Source organism: Solanum lycopersicum, chromosome 8 (genome assembly GCF_036512215.1).
Source record: "Solanum lycopersicum chromosome 8, SLM_r2.1".
NCBI classification, from domain to species: Eukaryota; Viridiplantae; Streptophyta; class Magnoliopsida; order Solanales; family Solanaceae; genus Solanum; species Solanum lycopersicum.
In genome coordinates this window covers 54,846,687-54,870,499 of record NC_090807.1, presented here as the reverse complement: position 1 = coordinate 54,870,499, position 23,813 = coordinate 54,846,687, and the positions used below count along the sequence as shown (strand labels likewise).

The 23,813-nt window shown below is 29.2% G+C and overlaps 1 protein-coding gene across 1 annotated transcript; it reads left to right on the top strand.

Annotated features, from left to right (window-relative positions):
• The first annotated feature begins 18,658 nt into the window (after nt 1–18,658).
• LOC101262545 (protein NDL2) lies at nt 18,659–23,394 on the top strand. Its single transcript, XM_004245062.5, has 11 exons — nt 18,659–18,884; nt 20,594–20,693; nt 20,913–21,010; nt 21,122–21,210; nt 21,492–21,552; nt 21,646–21,732; nt 21,855–21,932; nt 22,019–22,075; nt 22,209–22,264; nt 22,648–22,783; nt 22,864–23,394. The coding sequence occupies exons 1-11, from the start codon at nt 18,825–18,827 to the stop codon at nt 23,083–23,085; spliced, it is 1,044 nt and encodes a 347-aa protein (XP_004245110.1). The 5' UTR covers nt 18,659–18,824; the 3' UTR covers nt 23,086–23,394.
• The last annotated feature ends 419 nt before the right edge of the window (nt 23,395–23,813 follow it).

Sequence of the window (23,813 nt, the reverse complement as noted above, 5' to 3'; positions counted from 1 at the left end):
ACATCAAAATGAATGGTCTAATGAAAAAATTGTTTAATATTATTTTGGAATTACTAATGATACTAAAACATTGGAACAAATAAATGTAGTTAAAAAATTTTAATGTTTATTTGGACGGACGGCTTCCTTTTATTATTATTATTATATAAAGTTTGGAATAAGAATATCATAATTATAAATGAAAAGATTAAAGAACGTGATGGAATTTATAAAATATTGTTTGTGATTTGATAATATATGGCACAATGATAACTTTCAACCAATAATCCATGAGCTGGTGTTTAATTATGTCTTTGCTTTAAGTAATGATTAATATGTTACGTGTACGTATAGGTTCAGGGGTGTATATCATATGGTTCAGTTTAATTCTTCCATTTAGTGATTTGGTTTATTAATTATTAATTTTTTATATTTAATACATCATTACAAAAATTCATAAGATATTGATGATTTGATTTTACATTAAATTAAATAATTTTAAACAGAAATCAACGTTAACAAAGAATCGTTTTGATGAAAATTTTTGAAGAGGCGAGAGCTCTGATCTCTTCTCAGTCTTATCTATAGGATTTAGCATCCCTCGGTGACTTTATGTAGTCAAGGATAATACTGTATAGCTTCTTTTTTTTAAGAAGTTAATTGTTTAACCGATATTAAAAAAATAAATAATTTATTATTTATAAAATTTTAAATCACTCTTAAATCTTTAATCGAATCTCAATTATTTGATAAGATTTTATTAATTTAAAATTATCATGTAAGTAATATTTAATTCATATAGGATATGCCAAAATTATGATTATCGAATGCAAGTTTTGTTTATATGTACGTATGTATATGTCAAGTACATGGGGTATTGTTTACAATAATAGAATCAAGTGTGAAAATAAAAAGACGCACAATTATTACAAAGACAAAATGGAAAGGAAAGATGTGACAAATTATAAATATAACATATATTTTTACTGATTAAGACTTATATAGTTTGCTGTTATTTTAACCCACCTAACGTACCAAAAAAAATATGAGCTTTGACTAATACCTACCTTTTCTTGCAGAAATATGAATGAGGTCACACTTGATTAAGGATCTTGACCAATTACCAAATGAGGAATGAGAAATTGCTAATATAAATAATTTTTCTATATTATATTAACATATTGTAATCAATTATAACAAATTTATTATATTTATCAAATCATCAATTAACATTTATAATAATAAAGTTATATTTTTTTAATATATAAATACTTTTACATCGTCGATATATAAAAGTTATTTAATCATATGGTATAGAGTGAATCGAGAGGTTAGATCTATGAATAATGAGTTTTTTTTTTTTTGTTTTTTTACTTGTCCACCACAGAATTGACTTGTTAAGCTCTTTTAAAAAGTAATTATAAATAAAACTAAGTGTTAAATAGTCTGTTAATTTTGTACACTGAATAAATAAAAATAAATATCAATTATTTATATACCGGACAAACAAAAATCAACATCAATTTTAATACGATCGACAAATAATATAAAGATGGGATATATAATTAATGGTTATTAATACGAGGGAAGGCAGCTTTAATTAATTGATCCAACCATCATTTAGACATCTACCAACACCCCTAATTAAATTTAAATTAAATTAAAGGAGATGAGAAGGGAGACGCAATTAATTTAATTAGTACCTTCTGCTTTTTTTTTTTTGGTTGAAAGAGAATAAAAGAAGCTAGTTAGGATGGTTAAATTTAGGATTTTTATCATATCATAGTTTTTTTATATAGAGGTATATAATTTTAGATATTTACTAGTTCCTCTGTCACTTTTATGTGTACTATTTCAAAAAATAAATTTTATTTATTATTTTTAGTATATCAAAATAAATATTTTTTTATGATTTACTCTTAGTATTAATTATTTATTTCCAAATTATTTTTAAGAAATAATACTAAACACTTCATCTAATTTTACTTTGTGCATTTTTTTAAAAAAAAATCTTTTTTTTACTTGTCATTTTTCACGTATCATGAAAAGATCTTTTCTTTTTCATGGTTTACCCTTTGTATTATTTATTTAGTCTTAAATAATTATATTTAAGAACTAATACTAAATATTAATCAATAGAGATACTAATATAGTAAATAATCATGTCAATAATATAAATGTCAAGTTCAAATATAATAAATAAAAATGAATGAAGGTAATATCAATAAATTAAAAATATTATGATAAAAATTTTAAATTAATCATTATTTTTCTTCACAAATCAAATAAGGTAACTAATACCAGAATTTTGCATATAATCTTTAGCCTCTACTATTCATTATTTGGTGATATATAAGAAATAAAGCGTATTGCCGTGGAGTAAGAATTATTTAAGGGAGAAAAGTATGCTCCTTATAAAAAACTTCTCAAATTACTGAAATTTGAATTAGAGTCTTTTAGTGGTCGTCTAGTCATGAACGTAATATTAATTATATTATTTGAAAATTAGAGTTTGGAGTAAATTATATTTGATCATATTTTATGCAATAAATATTTAGAATTTGAACTCATCTTTTTAAAATAGAAAAGAACAAAATATAATTTAAATACATCATTTCATGTTCTCATTTCATCGTGGATTCAAAAAAGAGTCGGATACATTTGCACAATCTTTTAAATTTTTCATTAAATTTTATGGTGTAGATATTATGAGTTTTAACTTATTCCAGTTAAATATATGCGATTAAGTATTAGTATTTAGATACTTTCTTGATCATATTATTAAAAAGCTTGTGTTCATAAGCACACTTATTAAGTAAATAAGTTAATTATATAAAATATATCTCATTTGGTCATCCACATCAGCATTACTTCAAAGGTGCATAAGTTTTTTAACAACTTATTGATGGTAATAAGTATAATTATAAAAGGAGACTTGGAATTGTCTGACATGAACATATTATTGTTCATTTGGATGGCCAATTTGGATATGTCGTAGTTTAAATGTCTAATAAAATATGATGATAATTTAGAGATTATCAGGATGAGTTACATATAATTGAGGGATTTTATCGGAAAACTATATTGCATAGTTAGATTAAAAAAAAGAAATTATTTTTTTATAATATATATGTATTACATAATTTAACTTTTTTATATTTTGACATTTCTTCAATTGAAATTCTGATTTCGCCATTGATAAGTATCCTATCACTGAAACTACTATATAAAGCTTAAATAAATATACGAAGTTCGACTTTCAACCCTTAAAGAATATATATGAATGGAGAGTTGATTGTTAAAGATGTACGCATTTTATAATTCAAATAGAAGAAAATGTACTCCGGTATGCACAATGAGAACTTCATTTTTTTTATTTTTTATTATTTAAAGAAAAAAAAAGATATGTTGACGTGAGATAATTTTTACATCATTGAAGTAAATATGAAGAAATCAAAAATTAATAATCATGTTTCAATAAATTTGATAAAGAAGTGCTTTCATGGAATTAGAAACAAGTTGCGAAGTTAGCAACTTCTTACCAGAAATAAATAATTAAAAATAAAGTTAGAGACTTAAAATGTGTTTTGTGCTGAAAATTAAGTGAGAATGACATGTGTGGATATTTTCTGGAAGACAATTAAGGTGATAGGGGAATGACACATACCAAACATATATATATACATCAAAGTCCCAATTCTTCACTAAAATTAATGTCCCAATTTGAATGGCTACAATCTCTTCAAAACTTTATTATTTATACGTCGGTATAAGAATTTTTCTAAATCTGAAATCTCTAATTAAAAAAGAAATAATTTTATCTATATCTGAGATCACTCTAATTAAGAAAGGAACAATTTTATCTATTGCACTACATTCTTTATTGTTGAATTTTATAATTTGTTCTAAAAAAGAATTGACATACTTATATACATGAAATCATTGATTTTAAACATCATTACAAAACAAAGATTTTTTCTATTGAAGATTACTGTAAAATTTATGTTATAAAATATAATTTTCTACTCATTTCCTGCCTAATTAATTTGATGGTAAAATGCATAGTAATAAAAATTATCATTAAATTAGTAGAAAGCTTATTAATTTTTACATATGAAATAATTAATACTTTTTACTTTCTATATTAATTCAATTAAAATATCTATAAAAATAACCACAAAATATTTTTTCTAAATAGTACTTTTTTAATTATCATTCTGGCTTTAATAAAATGTTCTTATAGGTACACAAGAATTATGGAGGTTTAAAATAATTAATTTTAAAAGTCATAGAGGCTATAGCTAATCTCATCAATTCTTATAGGTACATAATGTCCCAATTATTCACTAAAAATTAATGTCCAAATTTGAATGGTTATGATCTCATCAATTTAACGTCAGTCAATTTTATTTTTTTTTTTAAAAAAACTTTCTTTATCAACTATTTTTTTCATATTCAAGATTTAAACGTGAGACTTCTGATTAAGAGAGAAATAATTTTATCTACTACACCACAATCTTTATGATTAATTTAGTAATTTATTCTAAAAGGAATTGACATATTTATATATTTAAAAATCATTAATTTTAACCACCATTATAAGCAAAGATTTTCTCCGCCACATATTAGTGAAATTTTATGTTATGGAATATTATTTTCCTTACTCATTTTCTATCTAACTATTTTGCTAATATAATGCATGGTAAAAAATAAATTTCCACTAAAATAGTGAGAAGCTTATTAATTCTTACATGAAACAATTATTTTTTACATCAACTCGATCAGAATTATCTATAAAATTAATAAAAATATAGTATTTTTTTAAAAAAATAATGAACCTTTATCATTTTGTCTTTAATAAAATGTTCTTATAGGTACATAATTATTACGGAGGTTTAACATAATAAATTTCAAAAGTCATAGAAGCTATAGCTAATATAAGTACCATAACAGGTTGAACACAATTTTCAACCCATATATATATATATATATATATATATATATATATATATATATATATATATATATATATTGTTGAATTAAATTGCATCAGATAAATTATAATATAGGGAATATTTATCAATTTTTGAGGAATTTACCAACATGGACGAGCTTGACAGCAGAATTTGATTTTAATTTAATTTTTGGAAAATATTTTCACAAAATAAGTTTAAAAAACTCTTATGCATTTTGATTAATTTTTCGAGAAAATATTTTGGAGATTATTCGTGTTAGTTTTCGGAAAACATTTTCATCTAATTATTTTTTGTTACCAAGAATTATTTTCGTCCGATTTCTGTACTATGTATGTTGTAACCAATAAACGGTCCAAGATTTTATGTAATTAATATCAGATTTATCCTCTCTTTTTTTAACTAACTTGATTAAAATTGTTTAAATCGTAGGAATCAAATATTAACTAAGCTACAAAATTTAGTTATTTTTTAAGAGGATATTCTTCTTCCTACCAAATACACCCTATATGTTCGTATTTTGGTCAAGCACGTAATCTTTTTAGTTAAAAAATAGTAATATTTCTTTTCAATATATAGAACGAGTTAACAACTGATTGCCAATAGTTATGGTTAATCAATGTTGACTCAACTTAATTAATTTATTGATTGATATTAAAAGCAATTTTTTTATTTGAGGGGCCTTTTATTTATCCAGTAAATGAAAGGGAAAATAGTGTAAAGTACATTGAACTTTCATGAAATTTGTAGTAATAATCCAAAATTTTGGGTGAGAAAAACGAATTTTCATAAATCTGCTTTATTATGTTTATCATGGAACATTTAAGGTTAATTAAGGAGTTATCTTAATAAACTATATATATATCATGGGAAGTTGAAGATTAATCAGACTGATCAGGCAAATCATAAAAACTCAGTATATTATAGTGTAACATTTATTTTATTATATATATATATAAAAAAAAAAGCAAATAACACTGCTAATAACATTTTTTTTTTATAATAGAAATGCAAAATTATCCAATTCTAAAAGAACAGGCATAGCTAGGGTGCTGGAAGAAGGTTGATTTTTTATTTTTTTTTTGAAAATTGTATTAGTTATGCACAGTCAAATTATATTTTTTATTTATATAATAAATGTTGAATTTTCTTAACTATTTTGTATATTTGCTTTTTATATTTGAATCTCTTTAGTGAAAATTTTGAGAATAAAAAATAGTGCAATTTCAGCTTATAAAAAAGACGATCTAACATAGTAATCTATGATTGGACATAAATTAGGGCAAAGAATTAATAGATAATTGAGTTGTTTTACTTACAGTTTCATACTAATACTCATATTCATACTAATATTTTTGATTTTCGATTTCTGTTACTAATGATTGCTTCTTCTACTTTGATTACCCCACTATTTTATTATAGTTATTGCTTCTTCTTTTTTTTTTCGAAATGTAGTCACGTTGCCTTCATTACTTTACATGGGATTTTTTGCTTTTGTATTTCTTTTCCAAACTACTTTTCTATGTTTTTCTTGAGTCGAGGATCTATTAAAACAACGTCAAAGCAGGAGTAAGCTATGTGTACCTTACATTGATAATATTATTATTGTTGGTAACCTAATACATTGTGACAAATTGTTAATTTTTTTTTCTGATCTCTCGCCACAAGTGAGGGATAGGAGTGTTCACGATTTGATTTGAATTGAATTTTGATCAAAATTAAAATCAATCAATTTAGTCGATTTTTAAATTACTAAAATCAAATCAAATCAATTAATATGATATACGATTAAGTTATATTTCGATTGTTCGATTATTAACTACGATGTCACTTTCCCTTCCTTTTCTTTTAATGAAATTAATTGTATTTGTTTTTCCTTATTTTATCTATTAATTTCAATATTTTCTTAGTATAATTCATCCACAAAATGCGCGCTCATATTATTAACTTTTTTGACTTAAAATTTTGAAGCATAAAATAAAGATTTTGTTTGCTAATCACAAATTCTCAATGTAGCATGCCAATGATCAATTAATTTATATATTTACATGAAAATAAATGAAATTACAAATAATTTGCTCAGGGTAAAACAATAGTGAGGATTCAAAATGACTTTTTATATTTGCTATTATTATTTAGTATTTGTATATCATTTTTTATTTTCTTTTATTAAAAATTTCAAATTCATTTGAATTAGAAAGTATTTTACTTTCGATATAAAAATGTTAATAATTTTAAATTTTTACAAACAAAATAATAATTTATCTTTTTTTTTAATTGTAAAGGTGAAAAAAGAAATAGATTCTCTATGCGTATGAGAGGTAATTAAGGGGAAAAGAGAGCGTAAAATACGCGTTGGAGAAATGTGATTTAGCTGAAGTAATCAATGAACAACTGTGGGGCCCACAGTCCAAGCTGGAGGTGGACCCCACTCAAAAGTGTATCACTTTACGTTTGTTTCTTTAATAACACAAATCCCAACTTTTTACTTTTCGTTTACAATATTTTATTTTATTTTATAAAAAAACAAACACTTCATGCCCGTGTAAATGCATAAACTCTTTTAATCCAAAATTACTTAAATAAATCAATTCAAATAGGCTTTAGCTCATATTATTAATGTTCTTTTTAAGGAGAGAATAGTGAAATAATTCCTAATTTATTATCAAATTTTTAATTACGTGTACTTTATGAGAGTGTTATTATTTTTTTGAGCTACTTTAAAACAGAATATGTTATAAATCCATTAAATAAGTGGATAGTCCATAAAGTTAGTACACGAACAACCATTCATATTCACTAGGTTACATGAACCTTTTTGGATAAGTATGTATCTATTTATTATAATATTTAATATGGTGATCTTTAAAATGATTTCTCACTCTATAAATAGGGTTGTTCATTCACTATTGTAATATATACATATGAAACTTATATATACTTGAATAAGAAGAAAGTCTTCTCCTACATCTATTTCTCTTGTCTTCTTCTTATAATCTTGATTTTACAACATGTTATCAGCACGAGTCTCTACCAGTTCAAGTAAAGACTTTCAAAGCCTCGGAGGTAAGAATTTCCTTTATTTTTAAATAATGTCTAATCTTTCTAAACTTGAATTTCTTGCTCTAGACATATCGCGAAAAAGCTATCTATCATGGGCACTCGATGTAGAAATTCATCTTGATGCGATGGGTCTAGCAGACACCATCCAAGAAAATAATCAAGCGTCGAATCAAAATCGTGCTAAGGCGATGATATTTCTCCGTCATCACCTTGATGAGGGTTTGAAAATGGAATATCTCACTGTTAAAGATTCTCTGGAGTTGTGGAACAATTTAAAAGATAGATATGACCACCTGAAGTTGGTTGTCCTTCCACAGGCACGTTATGATTGGATCCACTTGAGACTTCAAGATTTTAAATCTATCAGTGAGTATAAATCTTCTATGTTTAAAATTATCTCACAATTAAAATTATGTGGAGAAAATATCACTGACCATGATATGTTGGAAAAAATGTTTTCCACTTTCACTGCCTCGAGTATGCTTTTGCAACAGCAATACCGAGAAATGGGATTTAAAAAGTATTCCGAATTAATCTCACATCTCCTTGTTGCTGAACAACATAATGATTTACTGATGAAAAATCATGAAAGTCGACCTACTGGTTCTATGTCATTTCCTGAAGTAAATACGGCAAATTTTCACCAATCTAAGCGTGAAAAAGGTCGTGACCCCAGTCGTGACCGTGGTCGTGGTCGAGGAATAAATTTTAATCATGGTGATCGTCTTGCACTAAATAATAACATTCAACACCAGCAGTGTAAAAAGAAGAATGAAAAACATGACGTAGTGCAGAAGAAAAATTCAGACAATAAATGTTATCGATGTGGAGGAAAAGGACATTGGTCACATACCTGTCGTACGCCAAGGCACCTGGTTGAGTTATATCAAGCTTCCCTGAAAGAGGTGAAAAATAACGCAGAAGCCAACTTTATCACGGAAGATACTGTTGAACCCATTCATCTAGATGTAGCGGATTTCTTTGAGAACCCCGAAGGAAAGATAGATCACCTGATAGGTGATGGGTCTGTAATAATATAAATATATTTCATTTTCGTCGTTTATATGAACTAGTATGAATATGTTTTCCTAGATTTGTAAATAACTAAAAGGTTGTGTATTGTTTTTAGTAATAATATTATAATGTTTATTTCTTTTATATCTTTTATCTTGAAGAATATATGGATACCTCAATGATCAATCAAGAAGATATTTGTATAATTGATAGTGGAACAACGCACACCATATTCAAAGATGAGAAATACTTCTCCTACTTGCTTAGAAGAAAAGCAAATGTTACTACAATTTCTGGTAATTCAAACTTAATAGAAGGCTCCGGAAGAGCTACTATATTTCTGCCTAAGGGGACAAAACTTGTCATAGAAGATGCTTTGTTCTCTTCTAAATCCCCAAGAAACCTGTTAAGTTTTAAAGATATTCGCCGAAACGGATATCATGTTGAGACAATAAATGAAATGAATGTTGAATACCTTGGTATTACCAAGATTGTCTCAAACCAGAAATATGTATTGGAGAAATTATCAACTTTATCTTCTGGCCTGTATTATGCAAAAATAAGTATGATTGAATCACACTCTATCGTAAACCAGAATTTTACTAACTTAAAGACTTTTGTGCTTTGGCATGACCGAATAGGTCATCCTGGATCAATAATGATGAGATGAATCATTGAAAACTCAAATGGTCATCCATTAAAGAACCTGAAGATTCTTACAAATGATGAGTTTTCGTGTGCTGCTTGCTGCCAAGGCAAATTGATTAGTAGGCCATCACCAATGAAGGTTAACATTGAATCCCCTCAATTTTTGGAACGAACACATGGGGATATTTGTGGACCTATTCACCCATCTTGTGGGTCGTTTAGATATTTTATGGTCCTAATAGACGCATCTTCTAGATGGTCTCATGTGTGCCTCTTATCATCTCGCAACCTGACGTTTGCAAAATTATTGGCACGAATGATACCATTAAGAGCGCAATTTCCAGATTATCCCATTAAGACAATTCGTCTTGATAATGCTGGCGAATTCACATCCCAAGCTTTTGATGCTTATTGCGTATCGGTAGGGATAAAAGTTGAACATCCTGTAGCTCATGTTCATACTCAAAATGGCCTTGCTGAGTCATTTATTAAGCGCTTACAATTGATAGCAAGACCTCTACTTATGAAAAGTGAGTTGCCTACTACTGTTTGGGGTCATGCTATCTTACATGCAACATCACTTGTTCGTCTCAGACCTACTCATTATAATAAATACTCCCCATTACAATTGGTATTTGGTCATGAACCAAATATTGCTCATCTTCGAATTTTTGGATGTGCTGTATATGTGCCTGTAGCACCACCTCAGCGCACCAAGATGGGCCCTCAAAGAAGGTTAGGCATATATGTTGGGTTTGATTCACCCTCAATAATTCGCTACCTTGAGCCATTGACGGGAGATTTATTCACTGCAAGATTTGCAGATTGTCGATTTGATGAAACAAATTTTCCGCAATTAGGGGGAGAGAAAAATAAACTTAAAAGTGAAATTGCATGGAAAGTTTCATCATTATCTCATTTTGATCCACGCTCCCCTGTGTGTGAACAAGAGGTCCAGAAAATCATCCATTTGCAAAACATAGCAAATCAAATGCCAGACGCATTTACTGATTCAAAAAGGATAACAAAGTCACATATTCCTGCAGTAAATGTGCCTATCCGAATCGACGTCCCAAAAGGACCATCTACAAGTGTCATATCTTCTGAATCACAAATACGCCTGAAGCGTGGTAGGCCACTGGGTTCAAAAGATAAGAATCCTAGAAAAAGAAGTACAAAAAATGACACTACAAAAGAATTTCACGAAGAAATTCAAGATCTGATTAATCCTGATATTCCTGAAGAAATCAGTGAACCCGAGACTCAAGTAAATGAGGAACTCTCAATAAGTTCTTCTACAGGTGATGGGATAAGTTTAGATCGATCAAAAATCATAGAGGATAATGTTTTAGCATATGATGTTGCACTTAACATTATGCAAGGAAATGAGGATCTTGAACCTTATCCGTCGAAAAATGTCGACAAAGACATGATTGGCCAAAATGGCAAGAAGCAATTCAATCAGAATTGAATTCACTTGCTAAGCGTTAGGTTTTTGGACCAGTAGTCCAAACGCCTAGTGATGTTAAACCAATTGGCTATAAATGGATCTTTGTACGAAAAATAAATGAGAGAAATGAGATTGTAAGATACAAGGCACGCCTTGTTGCACAAGGATTCTCTCAACGACCTGGTGTCGACTATGAAGAAACATATTCACCTGTTATGGATGCAATAACTTTTCGATATCTCATCGGTTTAGCTGTACATGAAAATCTTGAAATTCATCTAATGGATGTGATTACAGTTTACCTTTACGGTTCACTTGATAATGAAATTTATATGAAAGTTCCAGAAGGACTTAAAATGCCTGAAGCATGTAGTTCAAAATCTCGAGAAATATATTCAATCAGATTACAAAAGTCATTATATGGCTTAAAACAATCAGGGCGCATGTGGTATAATCGTCTCAGTGAGTACTTGATAAAACAAGGTTATATAAACGATGTCATTTGTCCTTGTATATTTATTAAGAAAACAACATTGGGGTTTGTTATTCTTGCTGTTTATGTTGATGACATTAATCTCATTAGAACTCCAGAAGAGGTTCAAAAGGCAATTGAATATCTAAAGGAAGAATTTGAGATGAAAGACCTTGGAAAGACAAAAATTTGTGTTGGACTACAAATAGAATATTTAGTAGACGGGGTCTTCATCCATCAATCTGCCTATACTAAGAAAATCTTGAAACGATTTTACATGGACAAAGCACATCCATTAAGTACTCCAATGATTGTTCGATCACTTGAAGTGAGTAAGGATCCATTCCGACCTCAAGAAGAGAATGAGGAACCTCTTGGTCCAGAAGTACCTTATCTTAGTGCAATTGGGGCACTTATGTATCTTGCTAATGCTACGAGACCTGACATAGCATTTTCTGTTAATTTGTTAGCAATATATAGTTCTTCCCCTACACGAAGACATTGGAAAGGAGTTAAACATATATTGCGATATCTAAGGGGAACTAGTGATATGGGTCTGTTTTATACTAACAAAGATACTGCAGATCTTGTTGGTCATGCGGATGCAAGTTATTTATCTGACCCACATAAAGCTCGATCACAAACAGGCTATCTGTTCACATATGGAGGTACTGCTATATCATGGCGATCTACGAAGCAGTCTATTGTCACTACTTCTTCAAATCATGCTGAGATAATAGCCATTCATGAAGCAAGTAGAGAATGTGTATGGTTAAGATCAGTAATACATTCTATCAAAGAAAGATGTGGTTTGAAGTGTGACGTCAAGATACCCACAATACTCTTTGAAGACAATGCTGCATGCATAGCTCAATTAAAAGGAGGCTTTATAAAAGGAGATAGCATTTCACCAAAATTATTCTTCACACATGATCTCCAGAAGAATGGTGATATTGATGTGCGACAAATTCGTTCGAGTGATAATCCAGTAGATTTATTTACTAAATCTTTACCGGCCTCAACTCTTGAGAAGATGGTTCACAAAATTGGAATGCGGAAACTTAACCATCTGAATTGTGGTTTTTATCAGGGGGAGCAAAATACGCACTGTACTCTTTTTCCTTAATCTAGGTTTTGTCCCATTGGGTTTTCCTAGAAAGGTTTTTAATGAGGCAGCAAATAATGCGTATCAAAAGATATGTATACTCTTTTTCCTTCACTAGAATTTTTTCCCATAGGGTTTTTTTCTAGTAAGGTTTTAACGAGGCACAATATCTATGGACATCCAAGGGGGAGTGTTATGAATCCATTAAATAAGTGGATAGTCCATAAAGTTAGTACATGAACAACCATTCATATTCACTAGGTTACATGAACCTTTTTGGATAAGTATGTATCTATTTATTATGATACTTAATATGGTGACCTTTGGAATGATTTCTCACTCTATAAATAGGGTTGTTCATTCACTATTGTAATATATACATATGAAACTTATATATACTTGAATAAGAAGAAAGTCTTCTCCTACATCTATTTCTCTTGTCTTCTTCTTATAATCTTGATTTTACAACAGAATAAATAATATTGTGATATTTGCTTTCTATTACTTCTAACAGTTTGAATATATATTGGTTGAGCCACTGAAAAAATATAAATATATCCCGTTATGTTTGTTTTTCATTTCTTTAACGATGATGTCACCTATGAATTTCGACCCAAAGTTCTTACCAGAGCTCCCAACAGCTCAGCTTTTTTTTTTTTTTCCTTTTTTCAAATGTTTTTGCAATATCAATTTTTAAATTGAAGATGCATCATTCTTCGACTAATTTATAAATGAAAAGGCTAAAAAAATAAAAATGAAATTGATACCTATAAAGTGGAAAGAAAAAAATTGATGAAGAAGAACTATATCTTCAATAATTTGCAATCATAAATTGAAAAAAGAAAAAAAATTGTAATTCAAAATAGAGCGATGGAGATTATTGCTGATATCTTAGAGTGATTTTAGATTTGAAGAGGAGGGAAAAAATCTTGAGGCGATCATTTACAATGATATATCTAAAAAAGGAGAAATTGTGAAAAATATGATTAAAAATAATCTGTAATTAGATAATTTTTTCTTATAATTATTATGAGATTTACGACTCTATGTATTGATTTGAAGTGTTTATTATTGTTATTTATTTTGAATTTTCTGACACCATGCTCTATAGCACTTTACATAATTGTTTTCTTACTCCAATACAATCTTTGGAAAAGGTAAAAAATATCACTCTTCAATTATGTAAAATTAAATAAAAATGTCTTCATCATTATTAGTTAGTTTAAATATTTTTATATTATTATTTAACGAGTCAAAAATAACCTTTTAAAAATAATTTTATTTCTTTATTTTTTAAAACATATTTTAATCCTAAAAATATTAATTTTAAGGAACCATATTCTGTTTTTAAAAGAAAAAATCAAATAGTATAGAGATGCCATATTTATAAGAATATAATAACCCCATTATATATTAGATTTCGATAACGATAAAAAAAACTCCAATAAAATAGAAAATAATTGTATTTCTTAGTATCTATCTATCTATCTATCTATCTCTCTATATATATATGAAAAAATATGTTTTAAAAGAAAAGAAATGATATATTTATTTTCATTTTTAACTCATCAAGCAACAATAGAAGCATTTGTGAGTGAATCAAATTAATTATTGACGATTGCAACAATTTTGTTTAATTTTGAATAATTTAAAAATATTTTTTTCCATATAATATTTCAAACTTTAATTTTAATATTAAAAATAAAAGAGCTCTTGACCCCTATTCTAAAAGCAATTCTTTTAAAGATGAAAGGGAATAACTAACTTCACCTTTTATTTACTTTAGTTCAAAAGTATACGCTAGAACACAAATCTAAGAGAGTTCTGTATATCATTCTTATTATGACTTGCGAAGTAAAGTTGTTATTGCAAAATAACGAGACGTATAGACATAAGTCTCTACTTTTATTGAAGAAAACTTATTGAAATACGAAAGCTACTTTATATTTTTTGGAATTAAACAAAGGTTGAATAAAAATTTAAAATATTCAAAAAATTATAGAAAACAATTAAACTCTAGGATGAATATTTTGAAAGTGGAAAATGTAGAAGAATTTTAGTGAGTACAATTTTTAAAATAAAATAAAAATATATTTCTAAATTTATATCTCCGCGAAATTCTTTCATCAATACTTTTACTTATAAATAAAATAAAAAATGGTCATTTGAGATACAATTGTTATCAAAAAGTGAGAGGAACTTAAGTGCTCAAGCAAAAAGAAAGAAGAAAGAGAGTAAGATCAAATGTTAAAAAATTTAAAGAAAATTTAAAAGTTATTTGAGTGTGAATGAAAGAAAAATTTGATTGTGAAATATTATAAGATTGAAGGTGACCTTTATAAATTCATAATATTGTGAACAATCAATAGACAATAATGACCAACAATATTAAACATTACTCGTACAAGTTACAACTAATGACATAAGAGTTGAAATTTGAAAGTCTCAATAGCACCTTTAAACCTCTATATAATAATAATACCATTTGTTATTATATATTTTGATTATTAATGAAAAAGTATATTAATATAAAAATATATGATATAACATATTATGAAAGATGAATGCTAGAAAAATATAATTTGGATAACTATGTCAATCAAGACTTGAATAAATAGAGCAAAATATTTTTTAATTCAGTTAAAATTAAAAATTTTCTGATTTTCAATTAGTTTATTAACTCGAGTACAATTTTACCAGCCAAAAATGAAAAAATAAAAAACTTCAAAAAATCAAATTCAGATTTTTTATTACAATATGTCTCAAATCAATGATTATAGTTCTAAAGTTCATTTAGATGGTGAACAAATTATAGTAGAATTATCTAAATTATAATATGATACTTCTTCCATTTTAATTCATATAACATACTTTTCTTTTTAATTTATTTTAAAAACAAAATATTGTCTTTCTATAGTCTTAACTTCAAAAATTTAATTTTACCTCCAATGAAATGCATGTTTATTATTAGTATTTTAACGTCATTTTAGTATTTTAACCTAAGATAAAAAATCTGAAGAATTGTTATCCACATTAAGCCATGTTAAATTAATATCAAAACTGTTGATTTGTGGAACAAATAATTCGTAAGTTTAATATAATAAAATGTGAAATACAAAATTGTCACTCTCGAACAAAAGGACCCCAAAAATGCTTCAATATTTAATTGATTTTGACCATAAAGTAAAGGTATTTATGACAAAAAAAGTACTGAAAACATCACAAGTGATAATACAATTACTAAATTATTTTTAATGAAATATATTCATGGAATACGTGTCCAATAATAATTGATATTGACAATAAAGTTATTCTTGCGTGTAAAAGACATACTATTTCTAAAATAAAAATCTATTTTGAAAGAAAAATTATCGGTTGCATTTATTTTAAAGGGAAAATTAAACAAACTACATCAATTAGATAATGTATTCATTCAAATTGGACCTAATTTAAAATATTTAGTTTGATTGACAATTTAAATTATATTTTCCTTTTTGTTCTATTTGCTGAATTATTCGTATTTATATGCTCTGATGATATCAAATAATAATTGAATAGTCTTTTGACTGAAATAATATTTATTCCTCTTTGATGCTATCAGAGTATGTATGAATATCAAACAGTAAACACACATTAATAATTAAAAGCACGAGATTATAAAAGTAAGGGGCTAGGTAACCACTTATAGATAATTTTCTTTCCCTTTATTTTAATACATAAAACTCAACCTTATAAATGAAATAATCTCAATATAACTAATATTGATATTATTAATATATAATATTTGATACTATTTTTATACACGTTAGTGTTTTTAAAGACTCTTTTGGGACTCATCTTGGGGATCGCCCTGAGGCGAGGCTCTACAAACGCCCAGAGACTCAAGTGTGAAAATTAGTTCCGTAAGACTTACATCCTAAGCACTCGATTGTACGCCCTAAGCACGCCCAACGCTTGGGGCTAGCCTAATAGATCTTATATAAATTATGTTTCACTAGTTTCAAAGGCTTGATTGACCCTTGGGATTGAATCTGGTCAGGGGGTGCCTCGTAAAGACTAAAACCTTAAAATATTTAGTTGACGTTGTTGACCCAATTCTTGAATAAATGAAAGATACTTAATATTTTTTTTAATGTATAGTAAAAAGATCGAGAGTAACTCAAATAACAAGTTGTAGTATCATATCTTTATTATTTGATAATACTGTGAAGGTGATTATTTAGTACGTAATATTTCTTTTAAAAATACGTAGCGAATTTTTACTCTTTTTTCACTTATAATTGGTCTTCATGGTTTTCACATATATCAGAAGTATCATATTTTATTTAACTATTTGAAAGTAATTTTATTTTTATTCATGATGAGGTGATTTTTTATTATAATAATACTAAGTTTAGTTGATTATTTTCTTTTAGAGGGTAAAATATAGGACAACTTTCACATATAGCAAATAAAAAAAATCATATTTGTTATGCTATAGCAAAGTTTACATAATTGAGCTCAATACCAAACATAGAAACTGTATAATTCGCTATACATATACAATTGAAACAAATTGTATAAAACAAAATGTATAAAACAAGAAAGAGAAAGACACTTGGGCAGAGAACTGTATAAAAACGAAGTGTATAAAACGAATTGTATTATTATAAGTGTATGGAACGATTATATACAATTTGAATTTGTATAAAATGACAAGAGAGAAAGACAAAAGAGACTTGACAAAGAATATACAATTGAATCGAATTGCATAAAACGAGAAAGAGAGAAATTAGATAGAATTTGAAAATTGTATAAAAGGAGAAAGAGAGAAATACAAAAGAAAGTGGACAGGGGAGTATTTTTATTGTATAATTATAAGTGTATAGGACAAAAATATATGTACTTGCATGTGTATATACAATTTTCTCACGCTTTATACAAACAGAAACACAATTTATACACTTCGCTTCTGTTTGTATAAGTGAGAAAGGCGAGGGTGACGAGCGAGATTTGAGAGAGTGGCGAGCGAGATCTGGAAGAGGGGAGAGAGGGGAACAAAAATATATGTATTTATACAATTTTCTCAGCTTTATATAATTAGAAACAATTTTATACACTTCTGTTTGTATAAAATGTGAGAAAACGAGCGAGAGATTGGAGAAGAGTGGCGAGCGAGATATTTTGAAGAGAGGTGCCTGACAATTTTTTGCAAACGTTTGCTATGTATGGAGCACAATTAAATCAAACCCTAGCTACTCCATTTATTTTAGGTTATTAATTTGCTATTATATACAATTTTCCCTAAAATGTATAGTACGATAAAAAGTATTTTTTTCAAATAAAGATTTTTCTTATTATTAGAAAGTTAATTTATACTTGTATGATTATGTTAGAAGTTTTATTTTTTATAAATTTTCTTAATCATGTTTATAATTATTTCAAACTATTGACGTATTTTTATAATTTTAATTTACAATATTAAAAATCTATAAAACTTACATCCCGCATTATGCCTAACCCTAGTGCTCCGTCTCACGCGTCCGCCTTTTGAAACAAAGATGCACATTATGAAATCCGTGTGTATATTTGGTTATGCCACCTTAAATGGTGGTTAGATGTTTTGATGTCAATTATGTCAAAAAGAAATTAAAAAAAGCATAATAGTAAGTATCAAATATAAGCCACTCTGAATGTCAAATGATATTGACACCAAACCATAGAAGGGGTATTTAAGTCGAATACTGTCGGTTTCTAACCATGGTTAACTATTAACCATCCACTCTAGTTAATGCGTCGGTACTATACGGAGCACTCGTGAGTTTCATTTTTTTTTTTAAAAAAAAAGATCGTCGGTGACCCGGTGAAATTCTGAAATTAACTCGGTGACCGAAAATGACGTCTCTCAAAAAATAAAAAAATGGGACCATATAATTAATTTATTAATATATTTTGAAAATAAAAATAAAATAAATATATACAAAAACTATATTTTTGGTGAGGGAGAAAGATTGGTATATAAGCAAGTGATGCTAATTCCAATGCTTCTTCAAACAAAGTGAAGAGAAAGAGAGAGTTTTAGAGAGAGAAAAAAGAGGGAGTTTTAGAGAGAGAAATTAAAAGAGGAGAGAAGTACGGCCAATGGGAGACTCGAGCGGCTCCGTTTCGGTGGATATGGAAACAATCTCCGTCACCGGAAAGGTTTATTTTTCACTCACATTTTCTCTCACCGACGCACTGGCATTTTTTTTTTTGTAATAATCATTTTCTGAGAATATGTTAATTAAATGTATTAGAAATGGTAGTTTTTTTTTTGGTTTTTAAATGTTTTCTGATTAATTCTCACCTAACTTTGGGTTAATTAAGCAACATTTTTGATTTTAGCGTGTGGATAGAGCAAATGTTTTTTTTAATTTGTTGTTGCAATTTGGAAGTTATGGTGTTTTTATCTTAATGTGGGTTGGATATATTGTACAGCAATTTCAGTATGACGCTTATTTAAATAGGAAATTTTTGTTGCTATAAAAGTCTCATTCGGTTGAGGCTATTCTGGAAGCAATTTGATTTACTGGATTAAAGCTTCAAAATGTTCTTCAGTCAAATATTTGAGTTGTATTTCTTTTTAATCTCAAGTTATTGAGCATTCAAATGAGCAATATTTTTCACATGATTCATTTGAGGTGCGTGGAATACCTGAAGTTGAAGAAGCAAACCTAGCAAATGGTTCATGCTAACTTGTTGCCATTATAAATGAATCCCTTATTGTATTTCATCATTATTGACGATGTTGTTCCGAGCAAAAAAATACGAGTGATGGTAAAGCATTTCCCCTAAAATCATGTGAAAAAGGGTTGTACATATAAAGCTTAGGTTGTGTGCTTAAATAGCCCTTTAGTGTAGATGTTAAGGCTTGTGCCTTATCTCCAAGGGGCAGTGTCTTCTCGAAAACAAATATTGTTGGTAAACTGGTAGTGAAAAGCAGAAAAAACAATACCGATGCATTTTTAGTTATCAGGAATAAGAAGTTCAAAAAGTTTTTAACTTATTGATATAATTTTTACTTCATATGTTCTGCTTAAGTATAGTTATACAATTCTTTGTTCAAACAGTTACTTTTGGGCAGTCATTTTTACCTGACTTGCATGTATTTTTTTCTATACTTTTTCTTTGTTAAAGCCAACTTCCGCTTTGCACTTAAAGCCCCAACGAACTTTGCACTTCTATATGATTTAAACTGCTTTTCATCTTCTAATGGTTTACGCCATTGGGTATATTGCAAAACAAGGCATTGTTGCGTATTCGCTAGCAAGTTTATATTGATCATGCTTTATTTCTCCAAATCTTTTTTTTCCCCAAATATATGCAGTTTGTTATAATGGTTTTTCTTTTCCTGATATATGCCGTTTGTTATAGTTTATAAGATTCATGTGTTCTTTTTGTCCTACTTTCTAAGCATGCATTTTTAACCTAGTCTAGAAGGTTCGTGTGTTTGTTTTCCTATCCTTCTGAAATTTGCGTATCACACCAGTTTTAATTAGATAAGTTGTGAAAACGGGACCTCCGAATAACCGTATATTAACTTTACACGGTTCGTTTTGGGTCTCGGTTAGGTTTGAAACATATTTTCATTTATAAATTGCTTTAGTAAGTTTGAAAAAACATCAATTGTCTCCAAAATGTTCTCCTTGCGTCTAATATGACACAACTATAGATGGCCAAATCAAATGTTGGAAATGTAAAGAAACGAGAAAAAGAAGTGTGTAAATTGGACCTATAAAAAATAATGAATGCGGAAAGAGTGGAATTATTTTTAGAACTCGGAAGCTCTGTACTTCATAGTTTTACTTGATGATATCTAGGAATATTTTTCCTTGTCAAACTTATCATGTTTTCCTAATTTTTCTCCTCAGGAGCACCTTGTAAAAACTGGCCGTGGTTATGTCTCTGTTGCCGTTTTTGGGGACCAGGACAAGCCGGCTCTTATCACCTACCCTGATTTAGCTTTAAATTGTAAGTAAAACCAGTTTATTTTGTCATCTCTTGCAGTTCAATTGCTTAAGACAGTTTATTTTGTCATCTATTGAAATTGGAATATTTGGATCATGGTGCGTCTATTGAAATTCCAACATATCAACTTTTTAGTGAAATCTAGGTGTTTGATGCTTTTGTGGTTCTTTTACCATCTAATCCTAAATTCTCTTTCTGCCTTGCATCCATGTCATTGAACAGATATGTCCTGTTTCCAAGGATTATTCTATTGTCCAGAAGCATTTTCATTGCTGCTCCATAACTTCTGTATTTACCACATAAGTCCTCCTGGTCATGAGGTTTGTGACTTGAACTCTCATTGATTGCATTACAGTAGCACGTGGACTGTTTGGTTAATGCTTCTATTCACAATGTTGCTTACCCTGTATATTCGTCAAGAGTTTTTGCAGTTGGGAGCTGCTGTCATGAGTCTTGATGATCCTGTCTTATCGGTTGATGATTTAGCAGACCAGATTGTGGAGGTGCTTGATTACTTTAGGTATTTATCATGATCCTTCCTTTTTGGCATCTGCTTCACTATTATAACCTTATAATACGCGGCCTCTTCAGCATAGGCATTTTACAACACAGTCAATTCTGTAGTTCTATACCTCATGCTTGTGTTGCACAATCAAGCGGTTGGCAGAACGATTATGCATGACTCTTTACTTCAATATGACATTAAGAGCTGTTGTGTGTTTTGTAGAATCTTCTTGATAGGCTTAGCTTGTTTTAATGAGAAGTTGAAACTGATTTTACCCCTTTATCTTCCATCTTCAGGCTTGGTAAAGTAATGTGTATGGGTGTAACAGCTGGAGCATATATTCTTACCTTGTTTGCGGTAAGTGTTTATATTATTTCTGTTTGCTGATTTATTTAAATTTTCCTGATACGGTCATTTGGTGACAAGATTTTAATGTTTTTCTCCCTATAGGTAAAATACACACAAAGGGTTATGGGTTTGATACTCGTTTCCCCCTTGTGCAAAGCACCCTCTTGGACAGAATGGTTGTGTAATAAGGTGCATTTTTTAATGCTTTCTTCTATAGTTCAAGATATGTGAGGATCAGTTTGTAAATTATGATTCTTGCTCCTCTAGATGACCTGAAATTACAGTTTCGCATCTTATTGTGCAATATGCAGGTGATGACAAATCTGCTTTACTATTGTGGCATGTGTACGTTGGTGAAGGAGTTACTGCTGTTGCGGTACTTTAGCAAGGTTCCTTTCTGCTCTTTTCCACTACTTATATACTTGTTTTCTTATAATTAGTGGAGAGTTCAACTGGATGCTTAATGATGTGGCAGGAAGTCCGCGGCAGTGTTGAAGTTCCAGAATCTGATGTAGTTCAAGCATGCCGAAGAGTTAGTGTTTAATTTTTTGGAGTCCTTTATTTCCTGTATGACGCTTTGCAATAAAGAAGCTTGCATATGACATTACCCTGTTGACAATGTTAGTCATTTGTCTGACTTTGCAAAATGTATGATTTTGTTGCAGTTGCTAGGTGAGAGACAGAGTCCAAATGTATTGCGGTTGCTCGAAGCTATGAATGAGTAAGTCCTTCAGCAAAAATATACTTCAAGGGGATCTCTGCTGTTTACTTCTGTTTTTCTCCTCATTTCTTCTTGTTTATTGCGGGGAGCAGTACATATCACCTCAAGTAGGCGGGTTGGGTCATGGGTGGTTCCCCCTCTCTCTCAACACTAATAGGATGCTGCTCACAGCTCAGTATAGCATAAGGTTGCTACTACAGTGGCTGTAGAGAGTTTTAGAACAACCATGTATCTGCTAACTTATGATAAACAAAGAAATCATTCTACCAAGTCTAGCTTCCTGTGGATAATGGGCTAGCTTCTATCCTTCTCCACTTATATACTTAACTTAGTTCCATGTATTGATACATAGATTGAGTAACCTTGTTTTATTTATCTGACAGGAGACCAGACATAACCCAAGGCTTGCGGAAACTAAAATGTCGTTCTTTAATATTTGTTGGAGAGAGCTCTCCTTTTCATTCTGAGGCTCTCCATATGACATCAAAGTTAGATAGAAGGTTGAGCGCGCTAGTTGAGGTTTGTGCCAAACTTGTTTCAGCCTTGTGATGCTAGTGAAGGATTATAAGGTAAATAAGTGGTGTGTTTGTTTTATTCAGGTTCAAGCATGTGGTTCAATGGTGACTGAAGAGCAGCCAGAGGCAATGTTGGTCCCACTGGAATACTTTCTAATGGGATTTGGATTTTATCGACCGTCTCAGTGCAATGTCAGCCCAAGAAGCCCTTTAAGTCCAACCAGCATTTCTCCGGAGCTTTTCTCGCCAGAAAGTATGGGTTTGAAGTTAAAACCAATTAAAACTAGATTTTCTGAAGAAGTATGAGTCTGGGCTTAAAGTTAAAATAAGTTTTTGTAAAATTTGTAACAAGTTCCACTTTGATTGAAGACAGTTAGGAATGTGAAGTTATAGAGGAAGAGGGAGGGTTGTAGATAAGAGAATTGGGAAATAGAAAGTGGAAGAAAAAACAATAGGAAAAAAGAGGTTTTTCTTTTTCTTTTCTTTGTAATGGGAAGTTTTGAATCGATATGTACATGCTGCACAATAATAATAATAATAGTAATTTATGTTGATGAAAAGGAATAAGAATAATAAAAAAGGCAGGCACAGGTGCCAGGCTTTTGTTTCTCCGTATATTTTTTTCTAATATATAATTAGATTTGCTCTTTGTTTGTTTCTTCTTTTTGGTGTTCTCTTTGTCAACATGACCCTATTTCTGAAAAGAAAATACCCATAATAATTTAATGGTTTAATTTAGTAGTTATAAAACTGACCAAATATTAGTAAGATATATATATATATATATCTCTAACGATTTAAGGGACTTATTTTGTAAGATAAGATATACATCTTGAATCGATTTTAATGGTCACACTTCAAAAGCATATGATGATCACGTACATGAAGGAGGAGAACTTGTGACCTTCCGTAGTGTGATAGAGGTTTATGCAAAGTATTGCAAGATTGTTTTGTCAAGATTCTTCAATCAAAATATTTGTCACGATCCAAAGTATGATCTAGATGTAACATGACGTATAGAACACCGAAAAACC